Source organism: Aulostomus chinensis, chromosome 8, assembly GCF_037954235.1.
Source record: "Aulostomus chinensis isolate RoL2024-O1b breed Wild chromosome 8, RoL_Achi_v1.0, whole genome shotgun sequence".
In the NCBI taxonomy this organism is placed as follows: Eukaryota; Metazoa; Chordata; class Actinopteri; order Syngnathiformes; family Aulostomidae; genus Aulostomus; species Aulostomus chinensis.
Genome location: NC_141327.1, coordinates 18344046 through 18363767, shown reverse-complemented (window position 1 = coordinate 18363767; position 19722 = coordinate 18344046). Strand labels below are relative to the sequence as shown.

At 41.9% G+C, this 19722-nt stretch overlaps 2 protein-coding genes across 26 annotated transcripts in view; one reads left to right on the top strand and one right to left on the bottom strand.

Moving 5' to 3' along the window:
• The window catches only part of camk2d2 (calcium/calmodulin-dependent protein kinase (CaM kinase) II delta 2), a 37782-nt gene extending 23882 nt beyond the window's left edge, over positions 1 to 13900 (top strand). Inside the window, exons 7-22 of one of the 18 annotated variants that reach the window (XM_086211417.1) lie at positions 773 to 875; positions 1030 to 1113; positions 1289 to 1383; positions 1831 to 1953; positions 2173 to 2256; positions 2469 to 2511; positions 4612 to 4652; positions 5826 to 5885; positions 7175 to 7219; positions 8152 to 8200; positions 8672 to 8770; positions 9153 to 9173; positions 9550 to 9629; positions 9724 to 9814; positions 11268 to 11496; positions 12370 to 13900. In XM_086211417.1, the coding sequence (XP_086067543.1) occupies positions 773 to 875; positions 1030 to 1113; positions 1289 to 1383; positions 1831 to 1953; positions 2173 to 2256; positions 2469 to 2511; positions 4612 to 4652; positions 5826 to 5885; positions 7175 to 7219; positions 8152 to 8200; positions 8672 to 8770; positions 9153 to 9173; positions 9550 to 9629; positions 9724 to 9814; positions 11268 to 11496; positions 12370 to 12373 (1251 nt within the window). In that variant the 3' untranslated portion in view covers positions 12374 to 13900. Of the gene's footprint in view, positions 1 to 772; positions 876 to 1029; positions 1114 to 1288; positions 1384 to 1830; positions 1954 to 2172; positions 2257 to 2468; positions 2512 to 4611; positions 4653 to 5825; positions 5886 to 7174; positions 7220 to 8151; positions 8201 to 8671; positions 8771 to 9152; positions 9174 to 9549; positions 9630 to 9719; positions 9815 to 11267; positions 11501 to 12369 lie in introns of those variants that run through there. The other 17 variants (XM_086211416.1, XM_086211419.1, XM_086211423.1 and 14 more) reach the window with 17 other exon arrangements.
• A 4607-nt stretch (positions 13901 to 18507) lies between these two features.
• The window catches only part of ank2a (ankyrin 2a, neuronal), an 80181-nt gene continuing 78966 nt past the window's right edge, over positions 18508 to 19722 (bottom strand). For all 8 annotated transcript variants that reach the window (XM_086211408.1, XM_086211411.1, XM_086211410.1 and 5 more), the window contains one exon: positions 18508 to 18679. In XM_086211408.1, the coding sequence (XP_086067534.1) occupies positions 18665 to 18679 (15 nt within the window). In that variant the 3' untranslated portion in view covers positions 18508 to 18664. The remainder of the gene's footprint in view (positions 18680 to 19722) is intronic.

The window sequence follows — 19722 nt, the reverse complement described above, 5'->3', positions numbered from 1 at the left end:
AGTTGTCAGTCAGTGTCTGTGTCCTGCTGAGTCATATGTCTGCCACTAAATGACTGCTCTCAGGCTGTCTGTGTTTAGAGTCTCTAAATGTTAGGAAATGCATTATTCATTAGAACACACTGACCTTAAGTTAATAAAGACCTCTGCACCTGCGCCTGGGCGTGTGTTTCTGTGTGTGCGTGTGTGTGTGTGTGTGTGTGTGTGTGTGTGTGTGTGTGTGTGTGTGTGCGCGCCCATTTGTGCTTGTCGGGAAGGCTTGCATATATTCATGATTTCTCTAAAGTCTGCGTGGTGTGTGTGCGTGCTTGTGAGGGCATGTGTGTGTGTGTGTGTTTGTCATTACCCACATGTGGCCGAGTCACTTGTGTTTACACCTACGTCCCCTGTTACACCACACCTCCCCTTGTATCCTTCTCCCTGCACTCTGCACTTTGTTCCCACTCATGGATGAAACAGTGAATTGTGTTCTGCTACCAATTCACTCCTTCATTATCCATTAGAGTGAGGGAACAAGTCCACGGCTCCAGCGGGGAATTGTCCGTGCTCATGTTGAGATTGGATCTCATGCACATGTCTGTCACTCTGTCATTTGTGTGGCAGAAAGGGAGTTGCCTGAGACACTGATTTAAGAGCAGTTTAGCATCGTTGACCCCTAATAGTTGCCATTAGGATTTGGTTCGGCTAATCTGATTTTAGATCTGTGTCTTTGGGCGGCTTGTTCCCAGAGTGTGTGACCTCTCACCCCTAACCTGTTTGACTCCGCCCCCCCCAGCCTGAGAACCTTCTATTGGCCAGTAAGCTGAAGGGGGCGGCGGTCAAGTTGGCTGACTTTGGGCTGGCTATCGAGGTGCAGGGGGACCAGCAGGCATGGTTTGGTGAGTATTCACTCATCCATTTTTCAACCTGATTCAGTTGGCCAACCAATCCCTCATTTAGTCAGCCAAGAACCAGCATAGTCACTGAACTGCTCCCCACCCTATCGATCCGCATCTCCCTCCTCCCTCCCTTCCTCCATTACCCTCCTCCCAGGTTTTGCGGGCACCCCAGGATACTTGTCTCCGGAGGTTTTGAGGAAAGACCCCTATGGCAAACCAGTGGACATGTGGGCATGTGGTAAATAAGTGACATTTCTCTCACTGCCACTGTTTGTGTGAACCTGTCACGTCTCTTAAGACGAGTGTTTCATGTTGGCTGAAGTCTTTGTTGCAGTGTTGAATTCTATTTTGTTGTCTTGTGTTTTCTGTGTGTAACCTTCCACTGAACTAAAGTACATGTCACATCCTCCCAGGGGTGATTTTATACATTCTGCTGGTGGGCTACCCTCCCTTCTGGGATGAGGACCAGCACCGCCTCTACCAGCAAATCAAGGCTGGGGCCTATGATGTACGTATGATGACATACAAATACACACACACTACCAGCACAGCATTTATGGTGCCAGAGGTTGAATCAGAATTACTGTTTACTTCAGTGCCACCAGGTCAAAATTTTCAGTTTGTACGACACTGAATCTGTGGCACATTTTTGTTATTTTTTTTTTTTTTTAACACATTACATCACCACCACTAAAGCGGCATTAAGAGGTCATGGTCATTTCATGTATTATCTGTGAGATCAGCCTGGAAATAGTTCAGCATGAACTGAATGGATTGACACAGAATTTGCCTGGTTTCCAGTTGATGTATCCTAATGCCTCTGATTATAACTTAAATATGTCCAGTACATTTGTTACCTGCAAGTCTACCATCAGCCTCAGCCCGAATCATTACCAATGTCTGTTGCTCAGTTTTGATTTCATCAGCTTTTCCTGTGTTTGCTGTCGTTGGAAAGTTCCCATCCCCTGAGTGGGACACAGTAACTCCAGAGGCCAAAGATCTGATCAACAAGATGCTAACCATCAACCCCAGTAAACGCATTACTGCCGCAGAGGCCCTCAAACACCCCTGGATCTGTGTAAGTGCTTCCCTCTCTCGTGCAAGCACACACACACACACACACACACACACACACACACACACACACACACACACACACAAATGTGTCACTGACAATGATTCTGGAGGTATCATCTGTCCTGCTCTATTCTGTTTTAACACTTGTATGCATTCATTCTTCCCACCTATTGTTTCCTTTTTCTTCTAATCCTGAAATCCCCCTGTTGTCTTCCTGCAGCAACGGTCCACTGTAGCTTCCATGATGCACAGGCAGGAGACTGTGGAGTGCCTGAAGAAATTCAATGCCAGGAGGAAACTTAAGGTGAGATGCCTGGATGCGTTCCTGTTTATGTTGAACAATCCATCCTGCCATTTCTCCTTTCCACCTCTGTCTTCTTTCTCAGATTTAACAGAGATAAAGACTTGAAACCTTCACAGGGCTCTTTAGCTGCTTTTTTCCTGCTTAAACCTCATGATCTTTCTTTCTTCCGTTTTTGTTTTTTTTTGGGCTTCCTTCTTTTCTCATCACTGCAGGGAGCCATATTGACCACTTTGTTGGTCACAAGAAACTTCTCAGGTATGTGTCTCTCACTTTGTTCAAAGCAAAGTCTCCCCTAAACATTTGGTGAACTAAATATGTCCATAAAAACTCATGTCGTAGTCTTTATTTTGGCGATAGCATGGTGAGGCATCTGTTGAATCATTTACTTTCTGCTCATGAAGAAACAGATGATGGGCACGACAAAATAGAGCTTTTTTAATGTCTTTCATCTGTTTCTCAGTGAAATAAAGATGAAATAAAGATGCCATTCATACATCGTCTATCTTTCTCATCACTTCTTTTGCTGACAGTCTCCCTCTCTCTGTCATTAGCTTTTTCATGTATTTTCTTTGACCTTTCACTGTTTTCTCAGGCTTTTACTAGCCTTCTCTCTCTCTCTCTCTCTCTCTCTCTCCTGATTCTACAGTAAAATGCTAAGAGCGTTTGTTTCACTTTTTTATTCATCATTTTCTTCCTTTTTCAATTTTCTTTCGTTTTGTTTGGATTGTGGTATCAATTTGAGGTAAGATTTTGTGGAATGACAAGGGAGTGGGGGGGATTGGGCCCAACCATTTAAGTTGTGATGTCAAAGGAACACGCCATCATTTTGGCAAATACACCTACAGCATTTGCAGTCCTCCCCAGAGCCGGACAAGAAGATAGACCCCCTTCTCTCTGTCTCTCTCTCTGTCTTCTCTCCTCCGTGGGTGTATCGGAGAGAAGACACCCTCTGAGACCAGCTGACTGCCAATTAGCATAGCACAATCAATGGTAGTGGGGGTTAGGTGTTAACGTACCGTAGTCAAAAGTCATCATATTACAAAGGTTAAGGGTCTTGGTTTGTTCAGAGAAAATGCTGCGTTCCAGTTGAATTGGAAAGTCAGAAATTCTAAGTTTCCTGCTGGAAATTTCAACTGGAAATCCTCCTGAGGTCAGACTTCCAACTCGGAAACTCCAAGATACCTGGAAAACCCCCAAGGTCACAATTTAAAATGGTTGCTCAGTGAATCGTTTTCGTTATGGCTTTGAAAATATAACATTGTTAACGATTTTTTCTGACACTTTTTGCCCCTCAGTACTGTTCATATTTTTTCTCTAGACACGTCACTACAATTTTTATATGTTCAAATTACCAAATATCAATGCATGTGCGTGAGTGTGTGTGTGTTTTTAACGTTACCTCATTTCTTCCTTTGGGAAGCTGTCAACTTGGGTGTGACATCACCCTGAGTTCGCTCACCCTGTCTTAGTGTCAGCCTCTAAAATATTGGCTCTTGTTCTTCCAGTCATGGGCAAATATTTAGTTTTGTTGGCCCAAGCTGCAATTTGGCTTTTGAGGCGCTCCGTGACATATGATCGTACAATATCTTGTCATTTTAATTAATTTTATGAAAAACACTGTGCACAGTATATTCATATTAATACAGACTGTCATGGAGAAAAGTGTATTTGATTACTTTTGAGAGAGGCATGCTAACCTCCACTAATGTTCTCTATGCTAAGGTAGATAATGATCAGCAGTATTGATCGCCTTATCTGGCTCTGGGGAGGACGGCTAATGAGCATATTTGCCAAAAAGTTGACGTGCTCGTTTACTCTTAGAATAGCTAATCATATATGCATGAAGATAAGATATTTAGTTGTAACGTTACTGCACGCTTGCCAAAGTGCTAATATGAAATCAGAGGGATATTTATACCAGGATACAGCATGCATTTGGAAATGCAATTTAGTGGTTTGATTCTTTATGCTACCGGAAATGGAAGTGAAAAAGATGAGTAAGGTGTATGTGTGGTTGCTAGTGAGTTAGTGCATGTGTGAAGAAGTCAATTTAAGAATGCTGTAAGAGTCTGTTTGAGATAGATGGGTTTTCCCTTTCATGACTTGTGAAATACACACCCAATCAACTACCCACCCCTTCAGCCACTCACAAATGAATTAGTTTCTCATAGGATCACAACTTTTAAATAGTGATGTTGCCATTCAGAGCATCAAGGGATGCTGCGGTTGGATTTTGCACCTGGAGTTTGAAGATAAGCACACTGGACTGATATGCTTGCTGCATGTTAGTGTAGCCTCGGGCTCCGTTTGTGAACTCTCATGCTGACTTCTTTTCTCCTTTCTTTCCCTCCACAGCAGCCAAGAGTTTGCTGAACAAGAAGGCAGACGGCGTTAAGGTGAGTCGCTGTGCACAGTGAGGAAAGTGCTTTGTATCTTGCATAAGTCCGTTGGAACGTTTAGTGTCTGAAGAGCCTTTAAGATAGTTATTATGCATTGTGCACTTAACAAAACCATCATTCAGGGACAGTCACTCCACACAGTGGGCAGTGCTTGTTATTTTATTCATCTCCAAGTTGTTTTTGTGACACGGCAGGCCATATTTGCGTTTTTACTTTAATCCTCCTTCTCTAATATTGTTCTCGCTGGTGTCTCCTGCCTGTATTTTCTGAATGGACTATGTCATATTCAATAAACTGTAATCTTTCTGCTGTAGAGCCCTGCGGTGTTCTTGCCTAGTTTCTCAGTCGGGGCCCAAATCTGAAAATAACATTTGCAGAAGTGCATTTATTCAGATGTGCACATAATACTGTATCTGTGCATACCTGGATGCATCTGTCACATCTGTAAATCCAGATTGGTTTGACTTTGGACCCCTGTGGATATTGTAAGAGTCACTGTTACTATGTTGGGGTCTGACTCTGGCCTACAGTATTATCACACTGCAGGGTCCATTCCAGAGTTAATCCTTCATCCATGTGACCTCATCCCATTACAGCAAAATTTAAACAAAAATAGTCATCGCAGACAGCAGAGTAACAAAAATGAAGGAACGCGTCTGCAGTTAGAAGAGAGCAATTTGTCAATTAAAAAAAAAAAAAAAGAACAAATGCAAAGTGTACAAACTGAATGTTTTTGTACAAAATTGTCTCACAAATGACATGAGTTTTTATTTTCTTCATCACAGTAATCACACTTTGACCCCATTTACAGTTTACCCCTGGCATTTAAATGCTCTTTGGGGGATTGGATTACAGTTAGACCGCATGGAAGTTACTCAGTTATGAATGCACCCAATACCATGAATACTCTGGATCTTCCTCGGCTCATCTCCCCTCGGAAGTTTTAGCTATAATATATGAATTAAAACCCATTGAACTGTTACACGCGGGATCATCAGGTCTTTGGTACTCTTGAGTTATAGCCGGATGATCACTTTGCAATGTCGTCAGATTGTGTGGGAATGAAGGTGTGAGTGTGCCTGTGTGTGTCTGAAAAGTGTGTGTGTGTGTGTGTGTGTGTGTGTGTGTGTGTGTGTGTGTGTGATATGCCCTCTACACTGCCCCCTGCAGGTCAACAACAAAGCCAACACAGTGACCAGTCCTAAAGACACTGGCCCTGCCCCTGCACTGGTATACACACTCATCCACGCCTTCATCCACTACACCCCCGTAATCACACCCCACTATGGAGGAGGTACAGGTTCACCCTTTCCCACAGGGACACAACATTTCCCGTAACACCTCAAATCCTAACCAGGAATCTAGACTAAATCCTGGGTTGAAAGCTCAACTTTAGGCTCTCCCTGAATGAAATGTGACTGCGCAGCATTTTTTTACAGCTCCAGCATATTGCGATGCGAACCATTTGAGATAATGAATCCGATTGATGTGTTCATTCATTCATCTGAATTTTCAGAGCATGCATGATAGAGCTTGGCTAGTTTGGATTTAAAGGATCTGTATATCGCTAATACGCCTTTTACACACGGTTGGATCTTGACTTGTAGTTAGGGGCAACCTCTACCTCAAAAGTGCCTCTTTCTTGTCTGCTTTTCTCCTGCAAGAACCCCTCCTCTCTCCTTCCTTCCGCACCTACATGCATGCTCTTCTTCAAGGTCATAAAATGGACATATTACTGTTATAAGTGCTGCATTTGATGGTGAAACTGGCTGGATTGTTTGTCTGTGCATGGCTAGAGTGTGAGGATGTGGCTCATCATGATGCTACATTCCCAAGTGGTTTCGGTCGTCACTGATTGGCTTGCGCATAGTGTCTGCTGATTGGCCGACTGCTTAATCACATGACCGCTGCTCTGCATGATGTCAAAGACTCTCTGTCCTCCCATTTGCTGTGAAGTTGATTACGCATGAACACAGACACATGATTTCTCTTTCTCTCTATCCTTCTTTCTTCATCATCCACACACGCACGCGTGCATACACACACACACACACACACAAGCACACAGATGTTGTAATCTAGTGTAATCTGGGTGAGTGATTAGAAGGTCTGAGCTGGTCATCAGGATCGATTCTACAAAAGCTCAGACATCTGATTAACCAAAGAACACTGGCGAAGGCTGCTGAGAGAAAGACAGGAAGAGAGATAAAACCATGATGAAGACAGTAATAGAGATGGTTTGATAGTTTTTGTATAGATAGACAGACACCACACACAGACTGATAGACAGACAGACAGACAGACGCCACACACAGACTGATAGACAGACAGACAGACAGACAGACGCCACACACAGACTGATAGACAGACAGACAGACAGACAGACGCCACACACAGACTGATAGACAGACTGACAGACAGACACCACACACACAGACGCATCTTTCTACACTTATTGAACCTTTTTGTACCTTTTCTGGAATTAATTAATCACACAAGCTCTCGCTTGTTCTTTATAGGAACCACAGACGACTGTGATCCACAACCCTGTGGATGGAAACAAGGTATCACAACCACCCTGCCATTTTGTTGCTAGAATCTTTTTTTTCTTCCTTAAAACAGTAGGTGGTGTTTAGACCTCGTCCTTCATGTGCAACAAATCAAACATGGCACATAAACAGCTCTTATCTTGGACTGTTACATGGTCCAGTGTGGAAATTCTACCTCTGTATCATTGTAAAACACTTGGTAAAATCTTTGCAAAAAAAAAAAATTTTAACTTCAGGCTTCATGCTTCAGTGCTCTGGATGTCATGACTCCGCTTTATAAAACAACGCAGCAAGTTTGCATCTACTGCCTCAGTACTGCACTCCCTAGAACTTATTTCTTCTCTGTTGATAATCCATGTTTAAGCACGTAACCTTGTACCGCGTGCAATTACACTACGAGCACATACCTTTAGACAAAGGAGTAGAAGTGCCGCTGGGTCCTTGTGTTAATCACAGGGGCTCTTAGAAACTTCAGGTGCACTGTGTTTATTCCAGCTTTTGAAGGGCTCATTGTGTGGGTGAGGTTGCAGTGAAAATGTTAGAATGCAAATCCACCTCAAAAAAACAGTCGATCCGCACTGTAGAATTAGCGTAGAATGAAAATGCCTTCATTGTAAGTAATGCTGTGGACTGTGGAGTGTTTGAAGGAGAATTTTTACATTTTTTTGAAACCTCAGCCACGCAATCAACCCTGATGGAATAGATGAATAATATCAGTCTTATAATTACAAATATGTTTATTTACCCTCGCCAAGTCTGATATCATTATTTTAGCTGTGTGTCAATTCTGATGAAGCACTGGGAGAGTTGTGGAAAAACAGGAGTCAAGTTCTGTGTGTGTGTGTGTGTGTGTGTGTGTGTGTGTGTGTGTGTGTGTGTGCGTGCGTGCGTGTGTTGATATTTGGCCAATAAAGCTGATTTTGGCATCAAATCTGTTTCTGTTGAAGGAGTCCATTGAGAGTGCCAACACCACCATAGAGGATGAAGATGTCAAAGGTAGGGAAGGTTTCCACTGTGTGGGAACCAGAGCGACTCCTCACTTCTCCCTCTGACTGTTCCTCCTCCGTGTGTTTTTTTCTTCATTATGTTTTGCAACAAAGTAGACATGCTCAGCAAAGGGTGATTACACCCTCCCCTCTGCCTGACAGCTCTGTTTGGCTAAATGCAGTTCACCCTGTTCTCGGACTGTCCTGCCCTCCCCAGCGTTTTTCTCCCGTTTAAGGCTGTGCTTTGTCAACACAGCTTGCATTTTCAGTTTCCAGCACCATTTATGTCTTCGATCTCACTAAATGTGTTCTTTTTTCCTTTCCTTTCTTATATTTTGTCAAGAATATTGATTTCCCCTCCACAATTGTTCTGCATTTTTTGTCCACTTATGCACGAACCCTTCTGTCTGTCATCCACCCAACCCCCCCCCCCCCCCCCCCCCACACACACACACACATTCTTCCATGCAACCTCTTGCAGCCCTTCGTCTGGGCAGCTTAGTCAGTGGTATCTTGAGCTCTAAGAGTCGTTCCTCACAGATGTCTGAGTCCAGGCAGACTCCCACCTCCTCAGTTCAAAGTAAGTCCCTCCAGTATTGGGGGAGATGCCCTGTTTCCTTCCCCTTCCTTCTGTTGCCCAGTCACCACTGGAAAGAAAGAAACTCTTGTGTTCCTAGTGTTCAAATAATTTCCCTGGATCAGATTATCACACCTATTGTTGCTGTGTCTTCCTGTTTAAATGCAACTGTTTTTTTCCTGCTCCTTCAGTCAGGTTCACTCATCTGTATTTGATTGCAGAAACACTGTTCTGACTCCTTCATACCCTCCTACATTGACTCACACAGTAAAATATCTATATATCTATATATCTATATATTGATATAGATATATAGATATATGCACACTGACCATAACAATTATCTTTGTTGCTCAAATGAAGTCATGTTTTCGATATCCCCCAGCCTGCACCAATAACAATAAAGGTAATTCTTCACGTTACTTAGTCACAACTGCTTCTGTAGCCAGTACCTGCATCTGTCTTTGTTCATTTTAAGCTTTTTTGCGTGAAGGGATTGTGTCATCCTGCATTCCCGTGCCTGGTATCATTATTAGTCATGGGAGGCTTTGCTATACAGACATGAGGCAATAGAAATTGACTAAATTCTTCTTGACGTGCCTTCCATTTCTAATAAGTCTGAAGTCCTGCTAATTCGTAGACTAGAATCCATTTGAAGCTGATTTGATCGTAGATTTCCTTTTTCGGCGCTCACACATACATTTGCCTGAAAAACATGAACAATAGTGATATTTCACCATCAATGTTTGCAGTTGATGATGTTCTGTGATTTTGTGTTGTAGCTCGGAAACAGGAAATTATCAAAGTGACGGAGCAGTTGATCGAGTCTATCAACAATGGAGACTTTGAAGCCTACGCGCAAGTGTCCTTTTTCCTCTGCATATGTAGAGTCCAGCTGACCTTTGTAGCTTGATTCCTTTGGTGATTTTTGTCTTCTATCTTGGTATAACAGGAAGATTTGTGATCCTGGTCTGACGTCCTTTGAGCCTGAGGCACTGGGCAACCTGGTGGAAGGACATGACTTCCACCGCTTTTACTTTGAGAATGGTACGTTTAAGAACTTGAATTATCAACAAGAATGTTCCCAGTTAGAGAACAACAAAATTACCCAGTTGAAGGGGACTGAAATTCTCAGGCTACTGTTGTGTCGTAGCCAGCGGCCTGTCAGGGGGCTGCTGGCCAGCTGGCTCTGCACCCCAGCAACAGCCTGAAAAAGGACAATGTGGCCTTGCAACGATTAAGGACTGTCAATTATTCATACATTTCATTTTGCAGATGTTTGTCAAGCTGCACTTGAGATTTCAAACAAATACTTATCAGTTTGCTTGGATTCACACTTGTTTTTTTGTTTTTTTTAATATGTGATCCATGAGTTGTTTGCTGGAGCAGCACGGTGGTGCAGTGGTTAGCACTGTTGCCTCCCAGCAAGAGGGTTCAGGGCTCAAGCTTGGGATCTTTCTGTGTGAGTCTCCATGTTCTCCCTGTTCCTTTGTGGGTTCTCTCTGGTACTCCAGCTTCCTCCCACAGTCCAAAGACATCAAGAGGGGACGAGGCTGATTGATATTCTAAATTGACCGTAGGTGTGAATGTGAGTGTGAATGGTTGTCTGTCTCTATGTGTTGGCCCTGTGATGGACTGGTGACCTGTCCAGGGTGAACCCTGCCTCTCACCCGAAAGTTGCTAGGATAGGCTCCAGCCCCCCTGCAACCCTTAACAGGATAAGTGGCAGAAAATGGATGGATGGATGGTTGGATGGATGGAGTTGTTTCCTGTGAGTCTGAGAGGAGGGAGTCCTGCTTGACCCTGAGACAGGGGCAATGTGTCTGCTGAAATTTATTTTGAAAACCATGGATCAAGTTTGCTGTGACTGTTTTGCCTTGTGAACACAGAACAACAGAACAATCTGAAGAGTGCATTGAGGGGGTTCCTTCTTAGGCAGCTAAAAACTCTGTTTTAGTGTGTGTGTGTGTGTGTGTGTGTGTGTGTGTGTGTGTGTGTGTGTGTGGGGGTATAAAAAGTTAAAATACAAAAAAAAATTCCCCTGTTCAAGTAAGAATCAGTAGTTGATCACTTCTGCTCTAAATTGTTGGTTCCATGAAAAAAGTCCCTTCCTGTCAGTTTACAGCTCCTGATTGCAGGTGCGCTAACAGGGAACTGCCGTGATTACAGACAAATTATAGAGCAAAAAAGAAAGAAAAGAAAAAAAGTCCTCATGAATAATGACTCTTATAAATGGCAGAATGCCAGTCCAGGTAAAAATAGTCCACATAAAACAGTTTTGTCCCAGAAACCTCAATCACTTGGCAGCGTGTGCTTGTCCACAGTCCAACATCAACATATGGAGACATTTAGTATCTCTTTCTTTTATTTAGTATTCCTTCTGAGGTCATGTGTGTGTGTTTCGGAGCAGCTGTGCCTGCAGTGTTCAGACATGCCAGTGCACATTACAGACAGTGGGATGATGTTCATGAGTGAATCTTTCCTTGTGTCTTGTTTCCAGCCCTGTCCAAAGGGAATAAGCCGGTTCACACCATCCTCTTGAACCCACACGTGCACCTGATTGGGGAGAACGCCGCGTGTATCGCCTACATTCGGCTGACCCAGTACATGGATGGCAGTGGGATGCCCCGTACCATGCAGTCCGAGGAGACCCGTGTGTGGCACCGCCGTGACGGCAAGTGGCAGAACATCCACTTCCACCGCTCCGGCTCACCCAGCATCCCCTCCCAGTAAGACCTAAACAACAGGAACTGAATCATGAGAAAGTTCACATGCAGCAGATTAATAGCTGCCCCCTCAGTTGAGCGTTTTCACTCATTCGAGCAGATAAGATGTGTTTGCACCACATTTATGTCGTAATATTTACACAAGATATGAGATATTACCCATTTAACAACTTCAAAACCTGAATGATTTGTCAATCCAGCATCTGCTGGTAGGAGTCCAGTCAGAGCTATGAGAGTTTCTCAGTTTACTGTAATTATGACCTGGATGTCAAGGTGAACTCAATTCAACCCCGATATGAAATGAACTGATTGACGTTGGACTGCGTTGACTTATCTTATGAACAAGTACAAATCACGAGTTGCACAACAGGTGAGTCCCTATCATTGATGTTGTGCCAGTAAGCAAGATGTCAAACACGTACACAGATAAAGAGCATAAAACGAACGACGGCCAGATTCCATTTAGTTTTAGCCAGAAAACTGTGGTGAAGTAACACAAAATCACAAACGTCTGCATATTAGAGATTAACTGAGGAAAATCTTTTTTTTTTTCTTCAGCATGAATCTATTTTAATAGGTGAATATTTGGTGCAAAACACGTAGCGTGTCATTCATTTTAGCTGAACGTACACAGGTACAGTAAACTTTGACATGAAATTCTGTTTAGTTCTCATGTGCAAAATATTGTTTCAGAGACTATGATCAAGAAAACATCCCTCATAGGTTGTATATGAATTGCCAGTGTGAATTAATTTTTGTATATTTCTTTATGAAGTTAACAAGATTAATAGCATAGATTCACATGCATTCTCTCACTCTTTCTCTCTCTCTCTCTCTCTCTCTCTCTCTCTCTCTCTCTCTCTCTCTGTTCTGTAGTTAATGGAATATCATCACGTGGTTTCAAAAACAACATCCCATCAGCCAATGTGTGAGTAGGGCAGTTAACTAGCCAACCCGTGACTGCTCTCTGACCTCTGACCCCCATGTAAGGACGTGACATTGCACAGGACAAAAGTATTACTACATCTTCTCAATGGACATCATTCGAGACCACCACCAGGTGGCTGCACACCGTATTAGGACATTACCAAATGAGCATATTGATGACATTTTTGTTTGTTTTTTAAGATGTTTTGGTATGCATTTTAAATATGAATTAGAGATCTACTGCTGTAACCTCTCCCGAACGTTAGTTCTGTATTTTTATGTGTATTTATGTGTGTGCTATACAAAAAGCATTTGGAAGATCAGAATGTTAATATTGAGCTTGCTTTAGTTCTGGTGATGTATATACATTGTGAGTGTTGATGAAAACAAACATTGAAATTGCTATTCTTGCTATCAGAGGAATTAATTAAGAGTTTATGTAAAATCCAGTTTATGAGCTACATTTATGTTTGCTATGAGCTAAGTCATACTGTTTGAATCGTCCGACTTTGACCTATAATACTAATTTAAATGTAAAGAAAGCAGAGCAGCTTATACTTTGCATTGAAATATGTTTGCCTTTATATCAGTGACATAAGAATTAAGAGAATGTAGCATATATGTAATATATGAAAAATTCAAGACTATCCTGTAGTGCATGGGGGCGGGGATGTTGTAAGATCATATGAAACTATAATATCTTCTATTTGATTTGTGGATCACTGACTTGTTTGTTTGCATTTGTTAATGTCGTGCATCAGTCCTGTCCCAAATGTTTATAATGTCCTCCGGTATCATGGAACTGTTGTAAAAACACAGTTAAAAGTTAACATCCGGCAAACTGCATATCTAAGGTGAGGGATAGTGAAACAAATCCTGGTTGCTGAAGCACTCCTTACATTTTATATAAAAATGAGAAGAAAATAAGCTCATTTTTCATAATGTTTGTACTCGTATTGTATGATGTATGTAGGATTTCTGTTGTCCTTTATTTTCTCGTCATTTCTAGTGTGATGACTTTGCCAGTTGCACAGAGAAGGTGGAGATGATGGAGAGGGAGCAAAGGCACTGTAGTCTACCTTCAGCCTGCTTCATAGTCAACTTGGTATTCGGGCTAAATAAAAGCTGTGGAGTGAAGAACGCTGCAGTCAGGAGAGGAGAGGAGGGAAGGAGTGTAAGAAATCTTGGCATGTCTTCCTTGACTATCAGTGCTTCTACTAGCCAGTGGTCTCCCCGCCACGGCAGGACAATGCCAGTGTCGTCATCGTCCTGACTGCTCGCTCTTTTTGGTTGGTTTGTCTCTTCTTCTTTTTTTTTTAAAAATGGGAATATACAGAAAAAAAAACATTTCTTTTGAAGAAACATATGATGTCAGTTCAATGCACCACTCCTTATATGGTGTGTACCTGTTGCCGGCACGGCAATGGATGGCTTACAATGTTTAAGAAATAAATAAATCAGCTGAGAAGTGTCACATTGAGCTCTAATTTGGTGAGTTTCGTGTTGCTTGGTGGTGGTTGGACCTGAATGACCCTATCTGGGTACACAGGTATGATACACGTGTACAGACGATACGCCAGTTTGTATTGTTTCAAACTTTCCAGAGATCGTAACCAGATATCCTTTAATGAAGTCAGTACATCTTGTTAATATCAGATGGATCTACGTGAAAGAACAAAAGACAATATATCATTTCATCAGGTCAGAAAAGTTTAAAACCAATGAGGACGGGAGAAATGAAGAGAAAGAGCTGTGAAGGGTTGGGGATCATTACAAACAAAGATAAAAGAAAATTAAATTCAGAGATGAGGACAAGGGACTAACTGTTGACCATGAAGACGTTTAAATACAGCCACATCCAACCCTTTGTACCTTACACACCCACGCGTGTATAGGAATGTGTGTAGGTAAGGCACGAGGAAGACTTGCGGCGTCTATTGTTTTTGATTGCAATCGTGCCGAACAAGTGTTCATCAGAAGGTTCTGGAATCTCACTCAGTCTCAGAAGTTGATACTTACTGCTGCACTTATCACATTAGGACTGACAATTCTAGTTTGCACACAAAGAGGCTTTTTTTTTTTTTTTAAATGATGGCCAGGGGGGCTACGCACACCATAGCTTAGAGAAAAAAATATGCAAACAGACAATAAACAAGCAAATTAAGACATCATCAATTTGACAAAACATGAGTAGCTTTTAGATAACACGCTGCAAACTCACTACAGAAACACTGCAAACGTGTTTCCAGAGGGAACTGAAAGAGACGAACATGTCTGAGGATTCTTTTATTTTTTTTCCCTTTCATTTTCTTGTAGAACATTAAGTAAAATGAAAACACTCAGATTTATGTCGTTTTCTACCACTGATGATGGAAAACCAACTTTAATAGACTCCTGAGATGGCAGAAATATGTTCATCCCTGTTACGTACCATTTATTGGAATTCGCGGCTCCCCAGTAATGTGATGGGATGTGTGCATTTCAGTCCTTTATCAACATGCTGTCATGTTCATGTTCATGTTGTGAAATTGATTAAAATCTTGCAATTTTCTTGAGTTTTGTCCATTCACCTGTTTCCTAAAGTTCCAGTGTGTTGATCTGTCAGGTCCACTGTACTTTTTATTTATGTGTTTCTTTTAAAATTGGATGCAACCTTCATCTAGACAGGAAGGGCCTTAAAATCCTGAAACATTCGGACATAATCCCGCACATTCTCGCTGTGTGTAGAACAAATTTCCCTCGTGCAAGACAGAAGAATTGTTCAGACTCAATAAGAGTTTGTTTGAGTGTTGTTTCTCATCTCCCCAGAACGTGGAGCCTCTGGGGACAAAGACTGTGTTCATTTTAATAATTTTCCCACCACACTCGATTGGTGGGTGTCAGCAGGGTGCAGAGCAGGAGACGAATCCTGAGATTAAAACTCCAATAGGAGGGATGTCATCCAGGCCTGTTCATGTTCCTCCTCTATTACATTACCCTCTGACGACAGCAGACGCTGTCAAACGATCTTCCTGCCGTCTTGTGGAGGCGTGGCAGCTGCAGACACGGCGTCTTCCTCACACATCGGGACCGTCTCTTCAGTCTGCAGCACTCAAGGGCGTGACTTGAAGGCGATGGATGGCGAAGTGAACCTTCCTTTATCAGGACTGAATGGTTCCATGGAGTGAAAAGGAAAATCTATCCTGCTCTTTCTTTTCTTAAACTGTTAAATGTTGAATACATTGTTTTTAGGTTGAGCTGTAGCTTTAGAACCAGACTTCAGATCTTTGGTTGCTATATTATTACATAAAGGAATGCCACAGTCTCAGTTCAGTGCTTGGCTTTGTCTTTTGTTTTCAAACATGCCATAATTTGCTAATCATATGTAAATTGTCTTTTATGTTAATTAAAGATGACCTTACTACCGTAATATCAGCAAAGAATAAGAATAAATAGCAATAGTTAACAGCAAAATTGATCACTGGCATGGAAAAAAAAGACAAAAACCACAAAATGATTGTCCATACTCTAAAATTTTTTGTTTCTGATATGATCTGGTATGTAATGTCAGTAATAGTGTATTAAGATACAGAAGCGTGTGATTTTGAAAAAAAATTCTAATGAATATGATATTGAGTTACTGTGTGAGTTGTTGAGCAGGTTTTAGTTTCAGTTAATCAAATAATTTGCCAATATTACTAACATACCATGAGGCTGCACGGTGGTGCAGTGGTCAGCACTGTGGCCTCACAGCAAGAAGGTTCCGGGTTCGAGTCCCGGCTTGGGCATGGGATCTTTCTGTGTGGAGTCTCCATGTTCTCCCTGTTCCTGCGTGGGTTCTCTCTGGTACTCCGGCTTCCTCCCACAGTCCAACATGCAATTTGGGGACGAGGCTGATTGATACTCTAAACTGACCGTAGGTATGAATGTGAGTGTGAATGGTTGTTTGTCTCTGTATGTTGGCCCTGCGATGGACTGGCGACCTGTCCAGGGTGAACCCCGCCTCTCGCCCGTTGACGCTGGGATAGGCTCCAGCCCCCCCGCGACCCTTAATGTGTAGGAATAAGCGGAAGATGACGATGGATGGACTAACATACCGTCACCTTGATATATCGAATAGCCATGTAGAATTCAGGATTTGTTGACTTTTTTTGGTAGTTCTTGATATTGATTTGGAAATCCTTCAATTACTCCTTAAATAAGACAATTTCCACAATAATTCTTTTTTCCAAACAAGTCCGTTTACAACACAAAACCACAAAAAGATACGACACTTCTTGTAGATTTTTATTCTGTCAGCCATAGACACACTGCAGCCATTTTTTTCTTTTTATCTTTTTCAATTTTGACACAGCAATACATGCCCTTATAGATATTTATATATGCACTGTATATGTATATAACTGTCATCACAGAAAAAGGATGCTAAATTTTTCAAATTAAAAGCATACCTGTCACAGTGAACTTCCACAAGATTGCATTTTTCTAAATCACAAAATAAACGGTGATAGTGAAATAAATACATTACATATGTTTAGGTACATACAATAGCGATGCTCAGAGCTGTGATTAATGGTATATTGATGCTCTTCACCTTAGCTTGTGTCGAATGTATCACCGTCTATTCACCCAAGACTCTCCCTGCAGCTAAGATTGACTGTACCTCACTTCCTGTGCACAAAAAGCATGGAGGTGTTCCCTCCTGACATTCAGGAGTGCAAATACGGTTGTGTAAAATAAATTGTTTTCTTTGCTAACATTAACTAGTGCACAATCATTCACGAGACTCATTCACTCACAATCTCTCACACACACACACACGCACACACACCAACAATAACACTTGGTCACACCCTTTCTGGGACAACAAATAAAGGCTAACATTAAATAAAGCAGAAACAAATGATTTCCTTTTCCTTCCTTATAAACAGAAGCTTGTCATCGACAATGATTAAATCCATTTAATCTAGTTGGCTAATCAAAAAAAACAACAACTTCAAAATAAGACAGTCAAAGTTTGTTTGTTGAAGACAAATATTTCTTCAACAACAACAAAAAAGCAGTTTTCATCCATTTAGTTTCAAGACATGCATGGACCATCATTCCTCACTCACGCACTCACCATCCACACAGTAAGAGCCATGATTAAAATTTAAGAGAGAGAGAAAAAAAGAGAGCGACAGTAGCAGACAAAACTAAAAAAATAACTACAGACAAAGACACAGAGGAGAAAGAGAAAGAGAGAGAGAGAGAGAGAGAGAGAAAGAGAGAGAGAGAGAGAGAGAGAGAATTACAAAGCAGTCAAAGCCAGGATCATAATGGCGGATGTTGATTAGTCATGCCTGCTCTACTTCACATGAGTGATTATTAATTTCTAGGCTACAGATGTCGGTATTGTCTAGATTATAGTTAATATATAATGCCCAAAAAGACAGAATACACATAGCCGACACAAAACACAGCAGCGGCAGCAGCGGCGGCGGCGGCGGCAGCAGTACTTAAATTCAGTGTCAATAGAGTCTGTTTTTCCTCTGGGTGACATCTTGACCACCTGAATCCAAAAAGAGCGGCGATGCTAGTACAGTTGGTGAGACACTCAGGAATAATAGCAGAAACTCTGGTTGTGAGAGGCAGTGCAGTGTGGAATATTGTCTTTAAGTCCAAGCACCCACTCAGAGAGGATTTTTGTTTGGTAAATTTTCTTTCTTTACCTTTCAGGAGATTTAACTGATGTGAATACCATATTGTGGTTTGCACTGTATGTATTGTTGTTCTACCACAGTAATGAAGACTTAAAATATCAGACAAACAGGGTTCTTTGGTCACAAAACAAAACAAAACAAACAAACAAAAAAATGAACAATGTGAGAACAGATAAAAGTTGGTTTACGTATCAGCCGGGGAAGAAAACTCCAAATTCGTGAACAAACATTTATCTTCCAGGACCTTAAATGGGAAGACTGTGGTAGCTGCGAGGTGACTTGGTGCACACTGGGATTGCATGTGGCTAATGCATAGGATTAAGAGGCGACCTTACAGTGTTTGTGTGTGTGTGTGTGTGTGGGGAGGGGGTTACACTTTCTTCTACTCATCCTCCTCATTATTGTCCTCCTTTTGGTCTTCATAGTATCGGTGAAAGAGCTGGTGGAGCTGCTGCTGGAGTTCATGTGGTTTTGAGCCTCTTCCAGGGCCGTCCACTTGCTCTAGAAGGACCCGTTTCTGCTGCCCAGCTCCCTTCACCACACTTCGCCTGAGGGTGCGACCTTCATGCATGTGGGCCCTACAGAAGGAACGAAGAATGCTGAAATTACGACAGTTATACAAGAGATTCCTGCACTGTTGGCAGAGGCTGCTGACAGAGTGATGAGGGCTACAGCGCCCCCCCTCAAGGACACAACCTCTGGAGGAACTGGGATTCAAACCAGGAACCTTCACGTTACAGAGACACTGACTCAACTGGCTGGTGGCTAGATGGGAGTAAAGTGGAGAGAACACTTCTCTCTCTATTGGAGGTGTAGATTACAGATGAATAAACAAACAAATGATGATCTCATTTTGCTCTTACTTTCATCATCAATTTGTATTTTTATATCACCTTTCATACAGAGAATGCAGATCAAAGTGCTGCACATGCAACAGTATGAAATGTTAAATCTCTGCTTGTATATTTTCTGTTCGCGTGACTGATTTCTACCTGTGGATCAATCAATTTTCTTATGGATCGCTTCAGCACATTCACAGCACCAAACATATCAAGAAAAGCAACTTTTACAAGGTGCTAGGCAACCACAAGCATCCAGAGCAGATTCAGGGCTTTTATCATACCAAGTACTGGCGGAGCAATGTGAAGTACTTCTAAAAAAAATCAGTTGTTGTTCTCATGATGGTGACGAAGAGCTCTGTGTATCATGTCTATAAGCACACACCCCATGAAAGAATCTGAATTTTCACCCTTTCATGAAGGTTTTTTTCAATTGTCATCTTTTTGTCTTTTTGTTATGAGTCATAATCAGCCTGTGATGCTTTGCCTCCCGTTTAATTATGTTATTATGCAGATTGAATGTTACCACGCTTTCTAATACATGCACACACAAACACGCATGCACACATAGACACAGATACACACACACACACTTTATTCTCAATGGTGTCATTTGAAATAGGAAACAGGATTTAAATTTGAAGCATGCTGTCTAGCCAGCGTCTGATTCATTGGTTAATTGTCTCCTCTTGATTATACAGAAACGTCCTCCTCTGCTCCTTAATTAACATCAGGAAATCAAACTGTTAATGTCAGTAAAACTAATCAGCTCAATCAAAAAA